The 27,940-nt window shown below is 40.9% G+C and overlaps 1 protein-coding gene across 3 annotated transcripts; it reads left to right on the top strand.

The window, feature by feature from the left end:
- On the top strand, positions 1-27,938 carry LOC130211047 (neprilysin-like). Of its 3 annotated transcripts, none has more exons than XM_056441644.1 (23): positions 1-425; positions 3,395-3,571; positions 4,438-4,473; positions 6,232-6,393; positions 16,951-17,031; positions 17,414-17,509; positions 17,606-17,724; positions 17,888-17,956; positions 18,449-18,583; positions 19,141-19,242; positions 19,343-19,479; positions 19,634-19,727; positions 20,217-20,345; positions 22,239-22,337; positions 22,441-22,518; positions 22,738-22,841; positions 23,206-23,264; positions 23,373-23,492; positions 23,832-23,965; positions 24,360-24,425; positions 25,065-25,160; positions 25,315-25,391; positions 25,557-27,938. In XM_056441644.1, exons 1-23 carry the CDS (start codon positions 383-385, stop codon positions 25,654-25,656), a joined length of 2,313 nt encoding a protein of 770 aa, XP_056297619.1. In that variant the 5' UTR covers positions 1-382; the 3' UTR covers positions 25,657-27,938. The 3 variants fall into 3 exon arrangements, with proteins under 3 accessions (XP_056297619.1, XP_056297621.1, XP_056297622.1); XM_056441646.1 differs by lacking the exon at positions 1-425 and adding an exon at positions 2,353-2,710; XM_056441647.1 differs by lacking the exon at positions 1-425 and adding an exon at positions 2,353-2,710 and having other exon boundaries at positions 3,367-3,571.
- Positions 27,939-27,940: the final 2 nt, after the last annotated feature.

Raw genomic sequence — 27,940 nt, 5'->3', positions numbered from 1 at the left:
AGGGCTTCCTCACTATGAGCCATTGGCTGTATAAATATGGGATCTCGCCCCTGTGGATCACACACTTGACCAATTGCACGTGCAAGAGTCCGATGGGTCATTCGAATTCCGCGATCCTCCGTGGGTAGGCAGTTTCAGTGAGGGGCTGTGCGCGCGTGCGTGTTCGTGTGAATGTGCACTCGTAGAATGTAAAGCCAAAGAAAGAAGAAGAAGAAAAGAAAAAAAAAGAAGAAGAAGAAGAAGAAGGAGAGGGGGACAAGAGAGAGAGGCGGGATCGGTTTGCTCCTTGTTCAATTTCCAGGGTGAAGCAAAAACAATAATCTGTAACAGATCGATCAGCACTTCGCGCTCGCTTTTTTGATTTGATAGATCAGTGGATGTGATGCCCATATATATCATCGACAGGAATTTCCCCGACACATCTGGTAAGTCGCTCACTTAACCACGAGCGCTTCTTTTTAAAACGCGGTGCCATCTGTGTCAGTCGGCGTCGGTGTGTGAGTGTGTGTGCGTGTGAGCGCGCGTGAGTGCATTATTTGTGCATGTGTGCGCGTGCCGGCTGGGTGACACGGGGCAACATACACCGGTTGATTATACCACCCCCTTGGAATTCCCGAGGTGCAACAGGAGATGAGGATCTGGCACGCATCGAACCGTCTTGCTTCACCGCGTGTGCTGCAGCTGCAGATTTGTATCACTGGAGTTTTACCACCGATTGCATTCGGTGCTATCCAAAAACATCAGCATAGCATCACAGCTGGGTATCCAAGCTTAATGTGTGCGTTTGATTCACTGTGCAGCTGTGAGTGCTGTGCCCCATTGTGTTCCATTCCATTCATACTGCTATCAGTGTAAGTGGGAAAGCAATTTAAGAGGTAGACTTCATTCCAGTTTAGATTACAACACCTTTGGGCATCAATTCGCCGACTCCCCACAAATATTTTAAAGTGATTTTAGTCTGCAGTGTGCAGCTAGGCCCAGTGCAGAAGATCATATCCCAGAGAAGGTGTTATACTAAGTTAAAGTAGGCCACATTCCTAAAAGTATTTAAACTCAATTAAGTACATGACATGTTCATGGCTCTCAGGTTGTAAAAAAGTGACTTTGTAAGTTGTGCATGTGTGTGTGTGTGTGCGTGTGTCCCGACGAATGGGTGTCTTTAGGTGTCTCAGTGAATGATGGGTTTCATTTTAAAGAGGTTTGTGAGGTCTCACAAGACATTAAACTGTTAATGTTTCAGATATATCATGGCAGACATAAAAAGAGGGGGAAAAAAGCAAGAGAGAGTTTTGAAACATACCTTCCAAAACACACTAAAGACTAAATGATCAGAGCCACATCAACACAAGTTTAACCCGTTCCTGCATCCTGCAACAGGAGCAGTCACACCAGCAGCAGAAATGACAGCTCACTTTACAAATAACTCGCACTCGTATTAGGTTTTCTTCCCTCACACTCAGTGCCATGGTCAAACTACAGTCAAAGGTTCCTAATCCACCCAGAAGCAATGTTGAACTGGAATCCCTTTAAATGTGCATAAGTCACATAAAATAAGCATAATGCATCACATAAGGATGATGAATGTATGGTTAGAGCTCCTTTAGATTCATATTAAACATGATTTAGTACCTTTCAGTGTCAAGTGTCCATCTCTGCTTTTACGACCCTCCCCGCCTCCCCCCCCCACTCGCCCCTCACCCTTATTTTTGCACATTCTTTTACTCCGTGTTTATGTCCCTTTTTCTTTGAAATACATTTCACAGATGTTTACATTTCTTATCATGGGACTTGTCAGGATTAGCGTGAATTAATATAATACACAGCCACACCAATGCTTACATGCACAAAGGATTTCATTAAAGACTGCAGCTCCTGTGAAGTGTTTGCCTGCATTGCCAAGTTTACGGCCCTCCTGCAGCCAACCAGAGGCAGGGGAAGTTTAGATCATTAACACATCAACTTGGGCCATTCTGCTGTCCCGTCTCCTTTTTTCTTTGGCCTTCGATCATTAATTTTCTGCTCATATTTGCCTGAGTAGAATCACATTGTTCCCACATAAACACTGCAAAAGGGAAATAATCCATTACATGCAGGCTCACCACTGTCCTATAATTAATCGTAGGACCCAGAGTGACATCATGCATGCTGTAGCCTGTCGTGCAGATGTGGAGTTGGGAAAGAAGCCTGTTGGGATCAGAACAGTAAAGGCCAATCACAAGCCTAAACAGGGACTGTAGTTTACTTTACACTGGGCAATTTAGTCATAAAGAACAGTGATAGGGATTTGACATTTGGCAGGTCAGTGGTGATGAAAATAGGTGACACTGCGTGTTGATGGCTGCCTGCTTCTTCACAGGAAGCTAAGAGACTTTGTCCTTTGGTCGGGCGTCGCTCTCATCTCAGCCAGCATGCAGAGAGACCCACCCATCTGCACAGATGCCTCATGACACCAGCTTGGAAAAGTGTGTGTGAGAGCATGGCTGTGGATGTGTGCGTGTCTGTGCTGTAATTGCACGTGTGTGTGTGTGTGCCTTTCGTAAGGGATTAAGGATTAATTGCCTTCAGAGATAGACTTAACTGCACTTTGTAAAGTTCTCACTTGGCCCCAGAGGAAAAGAACAGTGAGGAGCAGAGGAAAGGTCTCTCTTGTTTTCCGTTCTTCAGAAGTGTGTCTTTCTTGTTTTTGTCTGGAGGGTTCTGCCACGAAAGGGTAAGACCTTTCATCGTTCTCGCCTTTTGCTACAATACTGTTTTTTTTATAGCTTATTTGCTTTCTTATCACAGCCAGATTTCTTGTATTTCGCTTTCACTCTTTGAATCTTGTCTAAAAAGTCTGAAGATTTAACTGAATGTTTTCCTTATTAATGTCATCATATACTATCGTTGAATATATATATATTTATATATATATATATAGTATTTGGTATTAACATGCATTTTTGGTTAATATCTTCAACAATGAATTGATTCTTAATTTTTAAATATTGGTAACATGATGAAAATCTGATCTGTTATTTTCAAATTATTTAGCTCATGCATTCATGTATGAATTCAACTTGTTTATATTTTTCATGACTTATAACATCTCTGTTAACTATGTACGTCTCTAAGCCTCTTCTTTTTTTCTGTTTAGGGCAGCAAATAATGATTATGTTCATTATCAATGAATGTATCCATTATTATTCACCAAATAAGAAATCTTCCAATCTCTTGTTTTGTCCAACTAACAGTAAAAAAACAACTCAGTTTATAAGTATGTATATACAGCACAGGAAGCAGCATATTTCACATTTAGGAAGTGTTTAGCATGATTACTTGGTGAATGACGATTCATTGATGATCTGATTTGTTGACGCATTGTTTCAGCTTGACCTCGGTGGTTTCCCTCTTTCAGGTGAGTTGATACAGCTGGCAGCTGAAGGAGGAGACCCGAGTATGACAGAGACCAACCGCCCCAAGTCGGCTAAGAAGTCCCGCTGGACCTCCCTGGAGGTCGGCCTCATTACTATCGTCTCCTTGCTCTTCATCATCATCGTTGCCCTCATCATCCTCTTTACCACACAGAAGACAGGTGAGTGAGGACAGAGTGAGAAATAAATGAAAACCTGAGTGGTTCCTAAATAAACAGACAACAATTTAGTAAACCTGACAGAAAAACAGTGATTTCCTTCAATCGACCACTTTGCTACTTGTAACGACAAATTTCCCCTTTGGGATTAATAAAGTATATATCTATCTATCTATCTTAATGTTGGGAATCATTTCGCTTATCGAAAGTGTCCTTCGGAGCTTTTATTAATGGCAAGAATGCAGTTTGCAAAGGTCCCTTTTACACTTTCCTTTCTGTTCTCAGGCATTTTAAAACAACCTCAAAGCGTTGAGTTTTTTCACAATTTAAACTAATTATCTAACGTATTGATATCTAATATCTTGCTGTTAGTGTATTCAATTCAAATGGATCATTTAAAAATGAACACGGTGAAATCAAACAGACACCAATCTTTCCTCACTTTGGAAAACCAATCGATACTTCATTGAGATCAATCTCACACTGAGTATCACATGGGTCTTTTGATTGTTAATATCATGACTGCTTGCTTTTACCACTTGTTTGGAAAATGGGAATGTTAAATGACTATGGTTGTCATCATGTGCTTTCACACATAACACAAGAAGCAATGCATTTATGGTGGTGTGTGTGTGCGTGTGTTTTTCAGTACGTTTCAGACTGAATTTAATTAACAGTTTAGCACTTAAATTATTCCTGACAGAGTGAAAGCAACACTAAAGTAATTTGGGGTAATCTGCGTGAGAAAGATGAGATGGCAATAGAATATAGTAAAAGGCTAAGATTAGAGTTGAGAGTGGGAGCGTTTGCCATGACGGATGACTGCAAAAATCCCACTGAATGATGATTTGTTTGTCATTTTCTTCCAGATGAAACCTGCACATCGTCTGACTGCACGCAGTCAGGTAAGCATTGTGTTGTTTGTTTTGTTTTCTGTTTATCCTCTTATTTGGAGGGCTTTGCTTTATTCTCAAAGGGGGATAGATTGTGAAAATTGAGACTGTTGCAGAGACCCAGGGCACTTAAAAAAAGAATCCACTTCAACTGTAAATATGTTGGCCACTAAGTGAAAACAGTGATCACGCAGGAACATGTTGCAAAGGGTTATTGTTCTCAAATCAACTGTAGAGAAGTTGTGAAACTGGTAATGTGTGCACAGATTTAATGTGTACAGCGGTTTTCACAGATGGCACGGAGGACACAGCAGTTAGGGCAGCAATCACAGGCAGAGTCAGGCCGGCAGAGTTTAAGAGTTGTAATTAAATAAACAAAAAATAACTGAAAAAGTAGCTCAGTCTCGAGCTCTATCTATTCCTTACAAAATCTATCTCAGCCGGGCCGCTAGCCGACTTACCGCCTTAATCTTCTTCAGGCAGCGGCGAAGTCACTCTTTTCCTCACGTTGTGTTTTTCCCCTCTGTGCTGTTTCCCTCCTTTCCCTTTTATTTCTCCCCCTGATGAGGAGATCACGATCAGGTGTGTCTCTTCCACACCTGATCCTCATGCCCTCCTGATCGAGTGGGTGGAGACTTCTGGAACTTAGACTCCAGCCACCACCTTTCCCCTCAGGAAATACATACAATTTGAACACATCCAAACTCGTATCCCTTAACTGTCAGCAATTCCTGACCTCATGACTCCAGCAATGCCACTGAAACCTTTTTGTAACACACAACCCCATATTCATATCATTTTAAAGTGTTTTCCCATAACTAGCATTCCAAAATAGACCAGTGTCAAATCCTTTATGCACCAGCCTCATAAATATCACATTGTCCTTCACTTCAGGAGTTTATTTTTCGTATTTTTCATTTTAAGTAAAGATACAAAATTATTCTTCTAGTTTCCAAAAACAGACAACAAATCATTTGCGATGCATTTTTGGGCAACCGATGTCCCAATTCAGTCAGATTTGATGGACAGACTTGTCACGAGCGATCGGTCAGCTGCCTCATGTGATGTAAATGCAGCTCAGAAAAGTTCACACATTTCCAGGACTGTTGACAAACTTAACCCAATCAGTGCCATGATACGGTTTTACTTTTGCAAATGCCTGCATATTAGCTTTTCTACAGGTCTATTTGTGATACTGTAATAAAGTTACTTAAATTTTTTTGGGTGTGTTCTGGGGTAAATGATCCTCGCTAAAAGAAGATTTAAAGTGGTCCGTAATCCTGAACTGCTCTGGGTAATAGTCAGAGGAGAACATTGATTCCACTCTTAACATCTGTCCATTCGCTGTAAGGCTCCATCCAGCAGCCGCTTATCATTGGTGGAACAGGTGGCAACACAAGTTACTGAAATCAACACCTCTAAAGATCACAAATTAACACAAGCAGGTTAAAAGCGAAATTGTAAAACCCACACAATATGTGCCGGGCCGGACCGGTCAGGAAAGCTTTGTGAGCTTTACAGTTGCTGGTCGGTGTATTTTGGTTCCCTGAGGAAGATTTTGTCTCCAGTGTTAATGCTCAGCGAAGCTAACCGGCTTATACTGAGCTCTCCAAAATGAAACAAATAAGCATATTTCCCAACTATTAAATGATGAAATGGTAGGCATCTCCTGCATAAAAACAGTCTCTATATGAAGTCCAGTATATTGAAGTAACTTTAGGAAAGCATTTCCTCCAGTTCTCAGGGCTTGTTTCCTCTCTGTCCTTGCAGCTTCTCGCCTCATTGAGAACATGGATGCCAGCGTGGACCCCTGTGACAACTTCTACCAGTACGCCTGTGGGGGCTGGCTGAAGAAGAACATCATACCCGAGACCAGCTCTCGATACAGCACCTTTGACATCTTACGAGACGAGCTGGAGGTCATTCTCAAAGGTCAAACACCTACTCACACACCCACCCGCCCACACAAACAAATCCAGACAGAACGGCCATAACACAGACAGGCAGGGGGACTAATTGCGTATTTATACTGTGTTTATTTTAGTCCATGCTCAAGAGTTGTGAAGCTAGACTAATAAGTCATCTTGCATTGTAAGAGGACGGAGAGCGGATTGATTACGTTCTTTGAGAATACGAGCTGAGGTGGACTGCAGCTCTATAGATATCCCGGATGCCATGGGAGTTTGGCTTCAGTAACACCATGCGAGTGAAGTGTTTGTCAACAGAACTGGCATTATCAGTGTGTGTTCCGCTTTCAGGCTGTTTTCTAAAGACGTCAACACATCTTAATTACAAGTTTGCATGTGTGTGTGTGTGTGTCTCATGTGTTTTGCCAGCTTCTAGCCAGCGTTAGAGTTGTGTTAGTGTCCATTTTTAAGGAGGGTAAAGGTATTTGTGAGAAGGCCAGTCGAGTCCTGAGCAGTGGGTGCTAAATCTTCAGGGCGCACAAACTTCCCACGGACAACTGAAACTTTTCTTTTACCATAAATGTACAATTTATATACCAGTGCCTTCCACTGAAAACGACTCTGCATATACCGCACAAGAAAAGGAGTGATTCAGAGGTGTGAGAGAGATGGATCCTGAGAGGGGAAACATGGGTTTAAAGTGAAGCCTGTCATGTGGACTCTTGTGGATTTGTACCAACCAGAAGCACTTCATCTCTCCGATCTAGATGGGAAAACACATCATTGTGTCTTGGGACAACATGGTGTTCCTTTTGCCATCTGGCCTATAATGACAACTTATTTTTTCCATAATGATAAAGCTGAATGTGGGGGGTAATGGCGAGATGTATATATTTCAATCCAAACTATATGCATGGTATTTAGTCTTTCACGAAAATTGGTTATAACATATTCATGTTTGAAAGGATAGCGCTGCTATCATCACATGATTTGTGTACTGACAGCTTTCCAATTGTCCTTCTTCTTCTGGATGAACACCTTTTTACAGATCAATATAACATCCATTAGGGTTTAGACATTACATGGAATGGTCAATATGCATTTGTATACCATTTTTAGAGGTTGCTTGTATTGGCAAAAGTGCGTCTTCGTTGCCTCTTTGTAGTGTAATTATGAAAGTGGGCTCATGAAACTCTGGCTCTTATTCCTTCACAGTTTTTTGCTTGATCACCAGCTTCTATGGGAGTCACATATCTCTCTCGTTAGATTTCTAACAAACATGACATGTTGGTATGCAGGTGGCAGGAAAAGAGAATGCAGCAACTATGAGAGTTGTCAGAAAAATTCAGCATGTTAACTATTTGGTATATCGCCAACAACGTATTGCCCATCTGTTGTGTACTTTGCTCTCTTCTACATGGCTTAAGACAATTATTTACAAATCACACGCAGGGAGGAAAACTAAAAGAATCACATTGCTCAAACTGGGCTCGATTTTGACATTTTCCTACTACATGTGCATTTGCTTAAATATCATGTCTGTGTGTAAGTGTGTGGCAACATTTCCCATTTTGTTGTATTTGTACTTATCAGGGATCTTTCTATTTTCTGTCTTAAAACAAAGATAGAAACAACAAAAATCCACTTCTGCAGCTGATGATGAATTATTGGACAACGTTTAATGGTTGATGTTTTAAAATCATTGACTTAAGTGATCTAAATTATGCAGTTGTTGCAGAAAGTAATGGAGCAGCTAAAGAACTGGTTTTAATCATTCAGCAGCTTTAATCTCCCCTCCAAACATTGTTGTTGTTGTGATCAACAGTCGGAGTTGGAATGCCTCTGACTGTACTGGAGACACATGTTCAGCTTGACTCTGTGTGTTCGGGTTTCTGCGTGTTTTATCGAGTCATAAAAAGGCATGCTGTGTATCTAAGATCATGCTTGATGTCAAACCACGGTCTGTGTGCGTTCTGTTTTCTTTACATGTTCAGAAGCAACGGGACATACTAGCTGTCAGAATTCTTGTCTTAATGACTTGTGCTCCGGCAGTGTGAGGCCTCAGTCGAGCTGTGACCTCTACTGTAGAGGTGACGTCAAACATGCGACCTCTGATCTCGGGCTTGGCTGCTGCCACCTGCTTGGATACCACAGAGGGATCCTTTGTCGCTGTCAACAGCTGCAGGGGCCTGGAAACACCTGGACTTTGCAACTCTTGGACTTTAGGACGGCAATAAATAAAAAAAAGACTGCATGCATGTGTATGTGTGTGAATAGCTCTGTAGATTTGTGGTAGCTTGTAAATGCTTTGGATTGCTCTCTGCTGCTGTAAAAGGCCATAAATGATTCATAATGGGGACACTGGTTGTGACCACTTGTATGTGTGTTTATGTGTGTGTAAGCGCCTGTTCAAGATTGTTTTTCCACTTTCCCCTACTCAGGTGTGGCATACTGTGCAATAATTTACCCAATGGCCGTGAACATTTTAATTATCAGCTAGTGTATGTCAGCAAGGGGAGTTGAAGAAGGACAACAGACCACAAAGAGGGAAATACAATGTAGGTCACGAAATGTGAAAAATCATGTGGGAGTCATCTCCAAGTTAAGCTCTATGTGCTGACATCTGTCTGCGTGTGAGAACACTGCTTCTATTACACACGGTTTTTCATACTCCAGGTCTAAATCTCATTCAACAGAAACATTTCTCACCAGAGGCAATGCAACACAAGTACCAGCTTATGTTTGTGAGGGGTCTGTGTCGATAGATTAGTGCTCACATGTCATGTGTTTGTCAGGCATGCAGCTAACAATCAAACACGTAATGTCTGTGATAACAATAACTGAAACAGAACTTGCATTAAACACAATAAACGACAAATGGTTTGTTAGGACGACCTTCCAGTCAGAACCATAGCACAACACCCTTCATAGAGTGTTTCTCATGAACATATCAAATAAGCATTGCAGACCAGATCTTTGTCGCCAAGTAAAATAATGTGACTATTAATGCAGCAATTCTTGGCCAACAAAAATACATTGAATAAAAGATCCTGAATTGAATATGTTTTTCTGTCAGCAAGGATGCTTTTGAATAACAGGAAAGACTCAGGAAAGAAATATGTCCTGTTGGCTGCTTCTCAGCCAATACTGGGCACACTTCTTTTCATCAACAGTGAGACTTGCCAACGGCCAATTATTTGACTGATAACATGTTGCTTAGTCAAGGACATAATTGGTATGTGGTGTACAGAAGAAGGCGGGGTTTGGCTTGTGGGCAAATCAGGAGTACCCCAAAAACAATGGTTGTGTTGCTGTTGAACACTTTTATATTTGCTACATGACACTGTTGAGCAGGAAGACTGTGTCAAGCAGCCACTGTAATGATGTTAGCTGACACCAGTTACAAAGTGGGATTGAACTGGTTTGTTCCCATTTATTTTATTATTTTTTTAAAGAAAAAAAAATATGTGTGTATATACAGTATATAATATATATGTATATTTATATATATTTATATATATATATGTATATTTATATATATGTATATTTATATATATATATATATATATCAATCAAGTAGTTCTATTGGGCTGTTATACTGGTTTCAAAGCAGTCTATATTTAAAAAAAATGTTTTTAAACAGTAAACTGCTCTATTGTTGCATATTGAGACTAATGCCTCTCATGAAGTGTCAACTCATTTTAGGTTGCTGCATGTTATTTAACACAATGTATGCTTCATTATGATAGATTGTGAGTTGAACTCCTGAAACAACACTGCAAGTGAAATGCCATGTAGAGGCAGTCAAGGATTAAATGTCAATGCAGAGAAGAAACTCCAAATTCAGATTCTGTATCACGCTGAGTGGTTTGGCTCAAATTGACGTGATGTTTCAAACAAACATCAGGTGGCACAAAATCCATTTTCAAATAAATAGAGAGAGAGTAAGAGAGAGATAGAGATTTTAAGCCTCTGCTGTGGTTGAACATTAGCACCAGGCAGTCAGTAATCCAATCATGCACACATGATCTGTGCCCTTTTGCAGGAAGCGCCCTGTGAAGGGTCCCTATTGCAGAACTTCATTAAGATTATATGAGCACATAAATAGTGCACACATGGTAATGAGAGAATGGAAGGATTAGAAAAATGAAAGGATAGACAGTCATGAAATGAGTGAAACAAGTAAACATGAGGGATATGAATTACTTAAAGCACTGATTAAATTAAAATAATTGAAAAAGATAATGATTAAAAGTGGAATTAAATGTAGAATATCTAATATAACTGCTAAATATAATGAGAGTGGATATTTCATAAATTATGCAACACGATGATCTGATTTGACATGACATGACATTGGAGATTAAAGAAAGGGACACACCTTTAAATATGCTTTCTCTAACAGTTTTTATTGTCATTGAACTCCTGAAAATTACAAAGAAAGGGAAAAAAATTCTATTTGCCCCACTTTTATCTTTTGATCCCGACTCCCTGAGACAAGAGTGATAGACTCAGGGGAGAGTTTGCTGTCAGTTGTCTCTGTAATTCAAGATCCATCCTCTTTCCTGTATTGATCTTGGCATTGCATTGAGATGTAGTGTTGGATTGTGTGTATCTGTTGATCCTGATGCAACATTTCTAAGAGTTAATTTTGATCAGTGACCATTAGTACTGAAACCATGAGTTGTGTGATGGTTTATCAAATGTAAAAGTGCGTGATACTTTCATGTTACCCCCTTGCAGGGTGTCCTTTTAATCGGTAATGACATTTACATTTACATGTCATAACCTTCAGAAATACAAAAAAAGTCTCCCTACAAGCACTTCTGAATCTCTACAAATTCCGGACGAGGTCAAATCAGCATCCACCACCAAGGCATTTGGTTCTCGCCTTAAACGCCATCTCACTTCATTTTGAAAGTTATTAATATTGATATACAGCCTGGCGGCACAGTACAATAGAGGAAAGATATTTAAAATAAAATGGATATACATAATTTGATGTTCGTGATATTATTATTTTTTTCTAAGTTATCAGTAGTTCACATTTGCCTTTTATTATTATTTTTACTATGTCTCTTTCTTTTTCGTTTTCTTTTGGTTTTCTTTTTCTTTTTCCTGTTCTGGTTTTGTTGTTGTTGCTTGTACGACATTTTATGTTTTGATCCATATGTGTGTGTACTGTCTGTGTGCCTGTAGTAGTTGGGAGAGGGGGGGGGGGTTAAATGGTTAGGGGAGGGGCTAAAGGGTCAGGGGAGGGGCCGGCCAACTCCTCATCTCAGAGGAGCCTACAGACCTCGGTCTTTGGACGGTCCTCCATTCGTACATTTTTTCTGTTGTTAATGTCTGTCAGTATGTACACGTTATGTATGTACTTATGGAAAATAAATTACTTACTTACTTACTTACTACTTGTATCTTATTTATTTAATCTGAACAGTGTGATCCGATGACCACCTTGTGGTAGGCTATGTGTTTGAGTATTTCTTGGCTGGGGCCGGTAACCTCCTGAAGGCTCGACTAGTTACCTGGCAAAAAATAGTCCAGCACATATCTCTGTTTGAAACAACAAATTGTATTTTTTTTGCCCTTTGGTACAATATATTTCTGTTAATATGTGAGCTTTATGGGTTCTGGTAGGTGTATTTTCTTATCTCTTGACAGTGACGAAGCAGTTTTCAGTCTTTGTTCTTTCACAAAACCAACCGGCTGCTGGATGTAGTTACATATTTAAGGAATGCTAGTTACATACTGTATATCTCTACATCTATATCGTTTACAGGCAGGCCCGGGGTGGGTAATCGGGAGAATCGGGAGAGTTCCCGGTGGGCCGCTTCACTTCTGGGCCGGTCGAGAATTGTATTTGTTGACATTTGTCACGTTAGTCCATCTTCTCTTAAAGTGGGCTAAACACGTTCCGCATTCTGACACCGCAGCCTCTGCATGGGTTGTACCATGCGAGGAAGTTCACCCCACCCAAATAATAGAGTTGGTTCAGTCCATTATGGAACCAACCAACTCAATTTGGGAGAGGAGCACTTCCTAATCGAGTTGGTTCGGTCCTTAGCCGTCTTTTCCAAAAAGTTTTCTCAGCTCCTGATAGCTGGGCCGGCCCGACCGCAACGATACGCGTCAGGGAGGATGGACGGGAGGAAGAGGGAAGGAGGGGCTGAAAAGCCAGGTTGAAAAAAAGAAAGGCATTGGAGGAGGATGCTGCCAAATGTGCCAAGCTTACAGATTTATTTTCAAGAGGACAAACACAAGTGGCATCTGGTAAAGAGAGACAAAGGCCTAATGATTAGCAACATAACTATTCGGCTAACGTTGTAGCCGTGATTAATATCATTGTAGCGTTGTCAACCTATTCCCAAGCAAAATATTACATTGAATTAAAATATTATCCTTCTTATATCACCCAAAATATGGCGATCCATAGACGTTGCAAATATTATGGAAATATTGATATATACTATTGATATTGATATTGAAGTATGCAGTAATATGACTCTTAATTTTTCTTTGTAGCTTCGGAGTAGCAGATAAGAGTCTCCTGCTGAAAATGATGAGCTCGACATTTGCAATGAGGAGGCCATGACTACAGGGACAGGTAGAGAGGATAACAGAGGAAACAATATGAATTAAAGTTATATATTCTAAGAAAGAGCAGTATATGACAGTACTTGATGAACCAATATGCATTGTTTTCTCAGAAGTGGGTGTAGTAAAGGAGTAAATCACCACTATATAATACTCATGCAAAAAAATGATAATGACCATGACAATGACGGCCCCCATGAGGTCTCACTCCAACAAATCTGGCCTACTGCCTAATCTGAGTCTGACACCCCTGCTATGCCCTTCTGCCTTTTTTAATGTTATGCATATTTTTTGTTAACTTCTCATCTTAAGTGGATTATTTTTGTTGTATTTAACCTTTACATTATTTGTTGGACCATGGTATTAATAAAAGAACTACAGGATAGTAAGAGCTGAACTGTTGCTTCATTTATCCAATTTCCACGACCATAAAAAAAGTGGGCTGGTTTTGAGCCTGAAATTCCCGGGCTGAAAAGTGGCCCCACTCCGGCCCTGTTTACAGGCATAGCCCTCTTGGAGGTGTCGCAAAGCGGTCCATCCCAGTGCACATGCATGGTCATGAAGATGTTATCCGTGGACTTCTGCTCTGTAAGATCCGCTCTTAAGAATCTACATATAAACCCTGTGTCTCCCATAGACCAGCATTTATTCAGAACCAGAGCCGCCCACAGCTTAGAGGGCTACTCCTGAACTCACAGTTTCTGGAGTGTGCGTCCTCCCTTGTTTAACATGCGTGCGTCATACAGACAACGAGTGCTCTGGGCAGAGTTGGTGAGATGCTTCTTCTGCCTCACTCGGGTGAGGAAAATCGCCAGAGAAATTATTCTTGACTAAAAAGAGTGTAAATGGAATATTTAGCTGTAAAGTTGCTGCGCTTCCATCCTCTCTCGTGGAAGGATGGCGAGGCCGACACATAGGTCACTCACTCATTGGGCTGATGTTTGGGCTACGAGAAGCGCTGTCTTGAGAGAGATTTAGGCTATCGCTCGAACCTACTTGGCACCCCTAAGGATGCGCAGAACCATCTGTAAAATATAAAAAAATTGATTTAAAAATAATGCGCCAAAACAGATCTCCCTCCATAGCCCCGGTGGCAGGGTGAAATGGCTGAAGTGTAGGACAATGGCGGACGTTTGGCGGGTGGCTCCTGCTGGTGCAGTTTGTTCTGCAGGCATCATGATGTCTCTTTAAACAGCCGCCGTTTTTATGATGCTCTGTAAGTCTCAAAAAAATGCCTTGGCGGCAGGAAAAGTTGCGTAGAAGGAGAAATATGCTTTAACGGCCCCCGAGATAGACACAAATGCCTCGTCACCCTGTTTGGGAAGTAGACGCATACAATGTTAGGCTAAATTACTGGAGTTAGGTAGTTAGTTCACACTACTTGCTGCTCTTTTGCTCGATTAAACTTACATGACGTGACAATGGTGGAAAAATGACCTTGTCTTTGAACACAATTTTTTAATCACGTCGGCGTCATTTTCATCGGCAATAGTGGTTGCGTAACAACGAGGACAACAATTCCCACAATCCCGCTATACTTCACGATGTCATCAAAGTGTTTTGATCCACAGACGTCTGGCGGCTGAAATTTCATACTGTGCCTTTAAACAACTGTGCTGTAAATGGTAACTGTGGATTTGAGCTCTTAATCCCTGATTATATGAAATGTTGTGCGTTGTGTTTGGCACTGCTTGACTGATCCTCAGATAGTTTAAGCTGAAGTTGAGCTAAAGCTTCAGGTACTCATTGAGTGGGTGTGAGGTTTTCACCTCTTACAACCAAACACTTTCATTCATCATTGGTGGTTTTTAGCAAATACCAAAATTACCATGTGGGTTGAATCCTGATGATGACTCTCATGTTCGATGCTCCTGAAAAGCATCTGCGCATTCTGAAGGAATTGTTACTTTACGTTGTGGCTTTGGTTAGAGCAGAAAAAGTGCATTGTTGGTCCCACTCTTGAGTTAGTTTACACTCTTATCACTCATTTTGATGAGCTGTCTACCTGGAAACTCTTGCCTGGGGCTGAGCTACTGGCGTTCATGCCCACAACAGGTGTTGAAGAGACAATGAATGCAGACAACAAAACAAGCAATGGGGTTCACGCTTGTTTTCAAATGGCCTTTTACTGCCAGACCTTCAGCTTTGCTGATCGCGGATTTTGTTCTCTTGCCTTATTTTTGCTATGACATCTCTTTGATCACATGTTAAGAATTCCCTTGATAGCAACCAGGGATTGAAATATGCATTACATATTGCAATTTGTAGTCTATTTGACAGTGTTGACCTCCACAGCAAATGATCGAAATACTCTTAACCAGTCAAATGGAAAGATCAATTGCAATGCAAGTAATTCATGTGTTTAATCATGTCGTCAATCCTTCAAAGCAAAGATTGGCCATGCACAGTATTGGGGAACAATTTCCGATCGTGCACTGGTGTACTTGCTATTGGTATGCGTTCCTGGTTCCTGCTCTATAAATTAATTATTGCTACGCTTCAGTGCATTCAGTGTTAGATGAAACAATTGATCTTTTCAAAGCTGGCAAGTGTATTGATGCACCATTGCCAGAATAGTGGAAACTGACTGACTATGCTGGTTTAATAAGTGTAAGTCAGCATTAAAGTTGCAATGTGTAAGATCTTGCCATACTTTTTATTTTGTGAGTGTTATCTATCTGGATTAAATCCAAAAAATTAGGGAGAATGAGAAAGTGGCATGCCCTCTTGCGTCATCCTCCCCACAGTCAGGAGACTACTTAGCTTTGGGAGATGGACACAGACCTTTAGTTAGTAGTTAGAGCTCAAATTCAACCAGAGTAAATCTCAGCTCCAGCGGTCTGATCCCAGGGTTCTGCCCGCCGGATCAGCAACATGTCTGTTGTTCCCAATACACAGGTTAGACCCCGCTCTCCATTAGTGCACTCTTATTCCTGTTGGCCGGGGTGTTAGTCGGCTGAATCCGAGTTGTCACAGCTGCCGACTGATGAAACGCAACAAAGGTAATTCTCTTGTCTCTGCCAGCCCTGACTCGAGGCAAGAAACAAACTATCAAACTAGCATTACTTTTGTTTTTATTTACCGATAACTGTAAATGAAGATTGTAAGGAGCCAGTAGTAGTGAAATGATGACCCTTATTTCTTAGGAGCAGGTGAAGACTGTCTTTACAAAGTGCACATGTAAAGACAGTCTTCATAAAAGATGGAATCTGTAAAAAAAAGTTTCATCATTCGTTTTCAGGTAGCTGATTGTTTCTTTTTCATCAGTTTAAGAGAATTTTTTTGTGTTTTTTTGTCCTTTAAGTTTTGTGTTCCTTAAATTCAGTCATAATTAATCCAAAGTGACTTAAAATAAGTGCATTCAACCATGAGTACAAACTCGGGGCCCGATCCGTTCGCAGCACGGTACGCCAGAACCAATGTTTTGAAGGGGATGTGGGCAGCCACTGGTAACCAGTGAAGAGAGCGGAGGAGTGGAGTCGTGTGGGTGAATTTCGGGAGGCTGAAGACCAGTCCAGCTGCTGCATTCTGGATGAGCTGCAGAGGTCGGATGGCCTCAGCAGGTAGAGCTGCCAGTGGGGAATTACAGTAGTCTAGTGAAACGACCAGCGCCTGGACCAGAACCTGTGCCGCCTTCTGAGTAAGAAGAAGAACATGTTCTTGATTTGTCCCCGTGGATTAATGTCATGCTGTGTGTTTGTCACTATGGATTGTCACAGTTTGAAGTCATCACACTATTTTTGCTGGGGCTTTCTGACATAGTGACAGACAAAGTGCCCCAATTAAAGTGATTCAATGATTCTGGACGACAGCAGGATTCTATTTTGAATCAACAAAGATGGCAACATGATGTACCTGAGGTTATTGCACCCCTCTCTCTTTCCTCTTCGCTCTGTCCCATGTACGCTCATTCTTCCTTCATCATTATGTCTTTGTCGTTATTTATTTCCTTCATGCTTGCTCTGTTTCTCTGCTCTATTTGTAGGTGTCCTTGAAAAAACAGTGGAGGGTGAAGCCACTGCTCTTACCAAGGCTAAGACCCTCTATAAGTCCTGCACAAATGAGAGTGAGTCAACTTGCATTAGAAACTACAGACTATTCATTTTTGTATCTTCTATTGTCTTAAAATGAAAAATGTTTCTCACAGTCATCGAAGCTTCTGTACCTCATTTTGCTTGTTGCATTGTCAAACTGTAAGACGTAATCTTTATCAATTATTAGTTTTAAAATATGTATTTTTTACAGCTTTATATGATCCAAACAAATACTTTCTTCAAAAACATTTATCTTTAAAGTGAATTCAATAAACCCCTCACATGCCCTTAAATTAGTATAGATTAAAAAGGCTTTATAATAAGTAGGCCAACATTGCATGAATTTTGCTTGGCAAAAAATAAATATTGTTTTGTAACTAACTTTTGCTTGTTTGTATCTTCGTTTACCGCAAGGTTTAATTGAGCTCAGAGGAGGGGCTCCTTTGCTCGACATGCTGCCTGATGTGTTTGAGTGGCCCGTAGCTGTGGACAACTGGGAGGCCGACTATGGTAGAGTCTTGTTTTCCACTGTCACCCACAGCAGATGTTATCGACAGGCAATCTTTTTCTTTCTTTCTCACTTTTCCTTCTTTCTCCTCTACTCAGGTGAAACATGGAAGTTGGAGAACGTCATCGCCAAGTTGAATGAGAAATATGGAACTCAACTCGTGGTTAACTTTTTCGTCGGCACCGATGACAGAGACTCCAATTCATACATCATTCATGTAGGTGTGAAACTGTAGCCGAAAGCCCTCTCTCGCTCTCCATTGTATAGACCCACATCCATACTCACACTCATACATCATCTCCATCCAGCAGGAAACCCACCACGTTATTCCAATTTGATGTATTTTGAGATACATATGTATATTTTCTTGTCTTTGCCAGTTCGACCAGCAGACAAGCCTCGGCCTCTTGTCCAGAGATTACTACGCCTGCACCGGACCCTTTGCAGAGGTAGGGTTTCTGTATACACACATGCACACTCCTGTAATATCATTCAGGATCGCAACTGATGCACGAGGAGAACAGCTAAATGAGTTTATTTGGGCCAGTTCCACTTGGTAGTGATTCTACTTCCCCAAGAGTTTGTTACGGTAAACTTGATGCCCAAAGAATGGTGAGGGCATCAGTTGAAACATCAGCACCTGACATGAGCTTGTGTTTATTTCTCCACTTGCATGGATTTATGATCAGTTGCGTAAGGACAAATACAAATGTGCTCTGAGGCAGTAAGTGATGATTGAAGCCAAAGAGGCAACACAAAACAGATTTGATTGTGTCTCAATCCAGACCAGATGTGTGCGATTGGAACAAACATCCTCTGCTCTGGTTTTACTTTATAATGTCGATGGAACCGCAGTCATTGGTTAAATTAAAACATGAGACCTGTTTTCCTTCCTGTTTAATCCAAGATTTGATTATCATGAATGAATGTGTGTTTGACAGGCATGTCGGGCCTATAAGCAGTTCATGATTGACCTGGCAAAGCTGATCCGCTCAGACCGGAATTTGAACATCAATGAAACCCTCATCAATGAAGAGGTCACACGAGTAATGGACCTGGAGAGGGACATCGCCAATGTAAGCATGCATGCACTATTTTCCCCAGGAGAAGTCTAAATAGTTGCTGTGATTGTCTCCAAGTCTCTTTCTGTAGGTGACCATGTTTCCAGCAGTAGGCTAATGTATTCCTTATCTTCTATCTTAGCTTTACACAACAGGAGGATTTTCAGAGCAAATTACTTTGCACATGTTTAGCCCAAAGTCTCCCCCATGCTGTGTTTGTGGCTCCCGTCTGGAGCAGCTGCTGTGTAAAACCAGCCCTTAAGCAGCTTGATCCCTACACAACAACTTTTCTCGGACACCAACAGGTTTCCACACCCCGCGTTTGTCATTCTATGCTAGTTCTGTGCTCTGCTCACTGCCACGCTTTACTTCCCCTCTGCTCGACTGCCAGCTTTACAAGGCACTCGCACCCTTCAAGCCCTGACATTTACAGGCCTGGAGCCTTTTGGGACTTCACATATGTTTGTTGCCGCTGGAACTGCGCTGCAGTTGTACACGTGTCAGGAAACAGGAGAGTTATCATGTGACAGCATTCTTGATTTTCTACCTCCCTTTCTTACAATCACTCCAAGGCTACTGATACTCCAGAGGACCGTAACAACCCAGTTTTGCTTTACAACAAGATGGAGTTGGGAGATTTGAACGGCAACTTCTCCCTTGAGGTCGAATCCCAGGTAAAAATAAACTCATTTTCGGTCAAATTCTGCTCTTTCTTTTTCACCTCTTATCCTCTTTCTAATGTTTCTCTTTTTTTCTGTGCTTTTGGACTTGAAGGTATTTAATTGGAGTTACTTCACACAGAAGATAATGGATACAGTCAACATCAGCGTTACTGACACGGAGAAGGTCATCAACTACTCCCCCAACTATTTCAGAAGACTCAACCTCATCTTGGCCAGATACAGCAAGAGGTGTTGGTGTTTGTATTAGCCTGTAGTTGTGTTTGTGTATGATAGCCTGATTGTGGGGGCGGGAGTGCATCGCAATTAAAACGGCACATTACTTATATGTCAGAGCTTTGTGTGAGAAAGAGAGTTTCTTCTAACATCCCTTCTCTCCCCGCAGGGATCTGCAGAACTACATAGTGTGGCGTTTTGCTATGAACATGGTGGTGGGCCTGAGCAAAAATTACAGGGACACCAGGAAAGCCTTCCGCAAGGTACACTGCCACTTAATCTTTCTGTAGATTGTCTCGATAAACAGAATCTGTATCTGATGCAACGGGACAAGATTTAGCAATCGGACGAGTTACGGTTTCCGTTTGTAGTTGACCAATCACATTGGGGCAGGCTTTGGTTTCCTTGCAGGTAAACAGTCCTTTTGGAGAGCAAACAACCCGGACCACATTGCCAGAAACGCTACGCGGTAACCCGTTGGCCATTGTTTTAGAATTATTTTATATTTTTCTTTGCTTAAAATTAAATTGTAAACATATTTTTACTTTAAAAAAAATATTGTACTCATTTATTTTTCCTCCACATTTATAACTTATCATTTATCTTCCGCCGTGTTTCTTATAGTCCTCGAGTGTAATGGTGATGCTACATGAAGGTGCAAATACAGAACTGTCACAAGTCTGTTTACCCAACATGCTGAGTGGTGTACACTGCATCTCTAATTGATCGATGCCTCGTAACTTTCTCTGCAGGCTTTGTCTGGTACAACGTCAGAAACAGCAGTGTGGCGACAGTGTGCACTCTACGTCAACAACAACATGGACAATGCTGTGGGACGACTGTATGTGCAGGAGGCCTTCTCTGAAAAGAGCAAAGAACTGGTCAGTAGGGTGTGGATTATGCTTTCAATCATTTGATTAGATTTACTGCAAAAGAAAAAATCCTCTGGACCTTTACCCACTCACATTGCACTCTGAGAACATGTTTGTGTGTTTGTGTGTGTGTTGAAAGTGACACTGAGCTCAAAGTACATACCAACACCCCTTTGCCCAAATCCATAGCCAAACAGTGTAGGTGTGTACTTGTGCTGAGTTAACTTGCAGCTGGCACACATGCTGCACTTCTAATATAGCAACCTTCTCCCAGCCACAGAGATTCATTTCAAATATGATCATCAGTGGAAGGTAGCTCTTTACTGTACTTGTACTCCTAGATTTTGGGGTTACTTATACTCTACTGGAGTACTTATATTAATGCTACTTAATACGGATACAACCGTACTATGATTTTGAGGCAGACCGTTGCAGGATTTAGTCAATGGCATTTATTTGACATCTATAGTCACTACTGTAGTTCCTTTTTCTGATAAATATTTCACAAGCAAATGGCATCAGCCTTAACAATATGATGTTGGGCAGAGAGACACGGGGGAACAGGGGTGATCAAATGTGAATTTAATGATAAAGGAAATCTTCCTATACAAAACTGGTAGGGCAGGGGAGTCGAAAAATGTATCGGCAATGGGTAAAAAACAATACAAGAGCAAGAAGTGAAGGGAACCCGGGACACGAGAGGCAGGGTAATACACAATAAATCAGAAAACCAACTAAGACTGTGACAAAAATACTAGCTACACATTAATAAAACTATCATACTAATCTAAAATATAACATTATATTATATCACTCATTTTGTTCAGCACGATGAGTACTTAAACTTTTGATTCTATAATTGTTGTATAATGATTGCTATTCATCAAGTTTACTTCAACACACTTTTACTCTCACATGTTGTATGCACAACCTGTGTACTTGTTTAATAATTGGAGACAAATTAAATCACAATCAATAACAGTGGATTATTACCCAAAATGGAAAATCCATTCCATTGGAAACTATCATGATACACACAGCTGTAGTAGCTACTCCATTGCATAATAAACCCTGCATTTGACCCATGCAATTCATATTATAGCATTTAACATGCAGATATAGGCACATATATGCATGCAACCACAGGCATCTAATTATGCATACAGCACAAAGTCATGTGTGCACACACACACACTCACACACACACACACACACCATTTTGTATGCTAAAAGGTTTTCAGAAAAGCCTCATCAGTGTTGTACCCTGTGGTTTGAGGCGAACCGCTGCATGTTGTCCGAGTGGCCATGGGGTGTGTAAGCGAGGGGTCTGCTGATGTGATGAGACGTTGGAATGCCTCTGTCAGCTCGTTGCAGTCTCAGAGAACAACTTAGAGACCTAGGACGTCGGCCTTCTCTTTCACTCCGGTGTTCAGTTATTTCCTCTTTCCTATTAGGCTTTCATTCTTGGTTCAGGAACATTTTTGTGATTTATTCAAATGTTGTTTTCATTTTGTTTCATTTTGTTTGTGCCATCATGGCGGCGTCAGGCAAATCCTGTAAATCAAGAGCAATGCATCATAGAAACGTTCAACTTGCACCACAGCTTCCCCCTAAAAAGTGTGCTTTGGATGTTCATTTTGTGGCATTTCCTTTTAATATGTTGCACAATATGTTGCAAGACTGTTTATGTGTGTGTGTGTGTGTGTGTGCGTGTATGTGTGTGTGTGTGTACTCTCCACTGGGTTATCTCTGCAGACCTTATGAGAAGAACTCCTCCACGATACTCACCACCAGAGAGTTGATGTTTTATCATGATATACATTTGGTTGTCAAATATCAGTGACATTTTTATGATTGTTGTCTCATTCTCCTTTTGTGTGTGTGTGTGTGTCTGGGCATCAGATGGAGGAGATGATTCAAGATATTCGTGCAGTGTTCATTAATAATCTTCATGCCCTGACCTGGATGGATGCAGAGACCAAGATAGCAGCTGTGGAGAAGGTATTGGTTATAATGAACTGCCTGTTTCATTGCTTTGCACTCTATTTTATATGTGATGACTACGACATGTGTTCGTCAAATTGTCTCCTCTACTTTTCTGTAGGCCCGAGCTATTCGGGAACGGATTGGCTATTCTGTCAACATCAAGGATGACGAGTATCTTAACAATGAGTACAAAGATGTAAGTGTCTGAAAATATGTGATTGTGCATGTTTTTCTTCTTTCACGGAGTTAGTGTAACCGTATCCAGAGTGGGTTCATCGTAGCTGCTTATCAGCTCTATGAAAACACGTGGTGAATTCTTGGCTTTTATGAGTTCTGCTGCAGAATATATGACCAAGTGTTGATAGCTCCCATCGAGGCTAATCCTCCTGTTTTCTCTGGCTGTGTGTTGTGCTAGCTGGGGTACAGTGCAGAGGAGCACTTTGAAAACATCCTACAGAACCTGGAGTATGCGCAGAAGAAACGCCTGCGGAAACTCCGAGTCAAAGTCAACAAAGACGAGTATGATTATTAATTGATGTATTACCGGGGACATGATTACATCCTCGCTCTCTCACGGACGCATATGAGTTGTGTAGTAATTTCAAGAAGCAATATTAAATGTTTACGTCCTTACAATTAAATGATTTATTTGCTTATGGTGCTAGTGATCGACACAGCATCAAACATTTAGCACAGTGGCTTCTCCCACACAAACGCCTACGCCCACATACAGTTCATCCTTCCACTAAGCACAGCAACAATGCCAATCGTAGCTCGCTGTTATTGATCACGGGTTTAATTATAATATCAAACGGGACTCATCCTGAACTATAGTGCTCCTCGCTGTATCATTCTTCGATTACATGTTCCCTGTCTTCTGCAGGTGGGTAACTGGAGCTGCTGTTGTCAACGCCTTCTACTCATCCAGCAAAAACCAAATAGGTATTTTCACATGTGCATATGCAAACATACATTTGTGCAATTACTCAACATTTGACATCTTGTAAAGTTGTGTGAAAACAAACGTATTGTGTTGTTCCCTGGTGGCAGTTTTCCCTGCAGGTATCCTCCAGCCGCCTTTCTTCAGCAAAGGCCAGGCTAAATCTCTCAACTTTGGTGGCATTGGCATGGTGATCGGTCACGAGATCACACATGGCTTTGATGACAATGGTATGAATTTCTACACTGTTGCTCTCAATTTTGGCAGATTATTAGACTTTGGATAGAAATATTTCCCTCTCTGTTTTCTGGTACCACAGAAAAGAAGTTTTTTGAAATGCCATTTCTTTGTGCTGCCTCAGATCATACTCCACAGCTTTCATTTTCATTGAGTTATGTGAAGTGATTAAGTTCAATGATGCTTTTATCATGATATCCACAACTGCAAGCCACCGGAAAATCAAATGGGAAAGGTGGTTCGGCTTAGAAAAGTGTCACAATCCTGATTTTTCATGTTGATTCAATCCAACCAGCACACCTTTTATTTGCATTTGGCTTCTTTTTTAAAAGGTCGTCACTATGATAAGGACGGCGACCTCAAAGACTGGTGGACACCTGCCTCCACTAATAGGTTCCTGGACCTATCAAAGTGCATCGTCAATCAGTATAGCAACTTTTCCTGGGACCTGGCCAATGGACTACATGTATGTCTTATAGAAAATCTCTCTCACCTTCTTCTTCCCACGTTTTCACAAAATATAAATGTTCTCAAAAAGTATCACAAAACCTTGTTTATTGTCAAATTGTTTCGCTTTTCAACCTATCCATTTCTATTTTTGCCCCAGTTTTGCAGGCTCGTCTGTTATCTGCTTCGAGTGCCTTTTAATATTCTGTGTTGACATATCAATCCCTCTTGCTCTCTTTGTTTCTCCTACTTTGTCCTATTGCTTTGAACAATGTTTCATTCATCCACTGAGACAATGATTTCTTTTATCCCAAAAAAGTGATATCTGTGATTTGCTGAAAACAAATTACCACCTCCCTTTGTCCTTTTTCATTGCCTATCTATGTGTTTCCCTCCTTATTTCTCGACTCTAGTTAAATGGTAACAACACCCTCGGTGAGAACATTGCTGACAATGGAGGGATACGGCAGGCGTATCAGGTAATGAGCCTGAACACAAACCAGGGAACTCGGCGGTTGTTTCTGTCTGCTCTTTTACATTAATATATGGGTTATTGTGCCAGGTCACTGACAGGCTCATTAGCTTCTGTATACACAACAATGAAGGACATTATGTTGTTTCTGATTTAATCAGATTTTACTAGAGGTAAAGGGCATTCACAGGGTTATATGCAAAACTTGAAACCATAATTATTTAAGTCTGTTATGATTTCATGTAGTTTTTCTATTCAATTTATTCCTCTTAAAATTGTCCATTTAAGACAAAATGTAGATTTGATTTCATTCATGTGAGACACAGTTTCAAACAGGCAACATGCCAGTTCCTCTATTATTAGTTTCACTCTGGCTTACTATTACACAAAGTGACATGATTTAGCATTGACATGGGTTCGATTAGATGATGCAGCAACTTTCAATTTATTTAAATAAAAAACAATTGCAATTGAGTTGACCAGGATATTTTTTAGCACACACACAATTCACCAAATAGTCCATCATGTGAACTGAATAAGAAGTCTACAGGGAGTAATCATAGAAATAAGACATGTTGACGAAGACAACAGAATAACAGCCGTAACTGGAATAATTTCTCTAAAATGTTTCATGTCAATACTGCAGGCCTATAATAACTATGTGAAGGAACATGGAGAGGAGCCATCACTGCCTGGCATTGACCTCTCCCACAATCAACTCTTCTTCCTAAACTTTGCTCAGGTAGTTGATGGATGTATGGTCAGAATGATTTATTACTTGACTGATTGATTTGTTTGATGAATAATGGATAACTGGATGAAAGATTGGAAACAGTGCAGTATATCGTAAATGATATTGGCCGAATGACGTACGATCCTAATCTCTGTTATTTCAGGTGTGGTGTGGAACACATCGACCGGAGCAAGCTGTGAATTCCATTAAAGTAGACGTACACAGTCCAGGGAAATTCAGGTACATTAAGTGGTTTCTGTGACATCAATGTGAGGCAAAGTAGAGTTGTAGCTAACATTTTAAAACCTTGAGAAAACCACATGCCTTTGTAAATTTCCTTTTCAAGTAACTTTCAAATACAGCGACTTAAACCCCAACCAACAATCTCTTCTGTGTGTGTTACAGAGTTCTGGGCTCCCTTCAGAATTTCCCAGAATTTGCCAAAGCATTCCACTGCAACAAGGGCAGCTCCATGGTCCCTGACAACATCTGCCGTGTGTGGTGATCCTCAGACCTCTGGGATGGGGACAGTTCTGACGTGGGTTGCCCCGGTCCCACTGTACCTCACCCTTCTGACTGGCGGAGCCCTCGTTGGGGCTACAGGGAAATGGGATCTCCCCTTAGGCTCGTTACTGGATGGAGCAGGGCTGGTGGACTGACACTGCAGTCTGCACTTCCTTCATGGAAAGCAGTGGACTGTGCCCTCACGGACAGACAGAGCACTGTCTCTCCGACTCTGATACTGTAGTTCATTCAATCAGCCTGATTATTCTGCTACTCACTGGATTGGATGTGGGGTTTTTTCCTGCGTTTTCATCTCGTTTTACTCATCATTTGTGAGTCTGCCAAATTGAGTGTGTTTCAGTCAAAATACTGTAGTTGTCAAGAGAGGGTCGGACAGACAGATGTGTTAAAATCCACTGGCATAAGAATACACCACCCACCCACTCACACTCATCTCACAGGGCTGGACCACTGCACTGTATGTGGGACTGAGCTGTCTGCCTCTCATAAAACCTCAGCTGGTTTCCGCCTTCATCTACATGTTGATACGCTCTACAATGCATCCGAAATGTACTCTTTGTTAATATGTATAACCAGATTAGATAAATTATTACAGATAATTTGAAATGGCTGAATAGACCAGTACATATTTAACCCTAACCATATATTAAACAATACTGTTCTATATATAATGATAATGACTTAACTGCAGTTGAAAGGCAAATAAACCAAATTAAAACGTCTACCTTTAGGGTGGTCATGACTCATTGAGCTGACAATCAACACCAAACCCTTTTTATATGTTCACTGAGCCCCCTGTGTGTTTCTGGATGTACAGTATGTCTCTATGTGTTTCCCAGTCTGTTGAAGTCATAATGATCGATCGCTGCCTACTGTTTGTCAAGCAAATTGGTATGCCTGACACGACCTGTTGTGTCTGAGACTTTGTTCAAGTGAACACAGAATAAGAAAGTCTATCATTCAAGCAATAGTTTTACTTTTTTGCAGAGAGTAAGAAGAGAATATCGATACCTCTCATTTCTTTCCGCTACAGCCAGTAGACGGTTAGACACTCCGTCCAAAGATGAAACACATGCCTGTTAGCATCTCTAAAGCTCACTAATAACCATGTTTCATCTTGTTAAATTAGTGTAAAAACAATAACTTGTGGTCTACAGGGCGTTATGAACCGGACTGTCTCCTGGCTCGGAGCAGTGACCTCTTGACGTCTGCGCCAGCTGCCTGCAAACTGATGGTGCTAACCAATCTGGGGACGTTACCCTTTCTTCTATGCATAAAAGATACCAACATAGCATTAATTGGTTAGCTTTTAAAGTGCTGGTAGGCAGATTTAGACGGAGCCAGGCTAGCTGTCATTATTTTAAGCTAACCATCTACTAGCTGTAACTTTATATGTATGAGAAAGATATGAGTTGTATCAATATTCTCAATTCATGTGAACAAAGTGAATGGGTAATTCACTAAATGTTGAAGAAAGGTGTCGCGATATTTCAGTTTGATCTTGGTTTAATCACATGGAGAGCTTTGAGCATCTTTTTTGTAGTCATTTTGAATCATTATTTAAGATATTGAAGCAAAAGCCAATGGACAGAAAATGATACGCTTAAGCTTTTAGGGTTCTTTGCTGGAACCTAATGGATTTTCCAATTGTTCATCTATTTTTCCAAATTCAGAAGGTTGTATCAAGTTAGTAGATCACAGTTTATTATTCATGGTTTAATATGGTTTTATTTCCAAAGTGTAACTGAGGGCGTTTCTTCACCTTTTTCTTTTGCTTTTCGTGAATGATGCGCCGCAATCATGAAGACCACTTTTTAGACAGTATGTATGTATAGTTTCCTCGTGTTTTGTTCCTTTCATTGTATGTGCAAGCTTTCTGTCCATGTCAACCCCGCTCACTCCCTGAGGCTTTCTTTCTTTCTGCCTCTCTCTGTCACACTCCACCTGTAGAATGACAGATATACCTCAGTTGCCTGTTTTTAGATACTTTATAATAATCATCTTGAGAAGCATTTCTTTCTTTTTAAATAAATATTTAAATAACACGCTGCAGGTGAAGATTTGTCTGTATATTGGTGTCCATATCTGTCACATGTAATCTCTCAAATTGATTCCAAAGACATGTTAGGAAACATTCCTTCAGTGTCAGACTTTTGCACCGCATAACAGTGTGAATGCACAGAATATCTTGGTTCTGCTGACATGACTTGTGTTTTGTCTGGACTTCAGGGACTTTATATAAATAAATTGTGTATAAATGTTCG

Source organism: Pseudoliparis swirei, chromosome 20 (genome assembly GCF_029220125.1).
Source record: "Pseudoliparis swirei isolate HS2019 ecotype Mariana Trench chromosome 20, NWPU_hadal_v1, whole genome shotgun sequence".
In the NCBI taxonomy this organism is placed as follows: Eukaryota; Metazoa; Chordata; class Actinopteri; order Perciformes; family Liparidae; genus Pseudoliparis; species Pseudoliparis swirei.
Note: the sequence above shows the minus strand (reverse complement) of the source record. Positions and strands in the feature narration are given on the sequence as shown.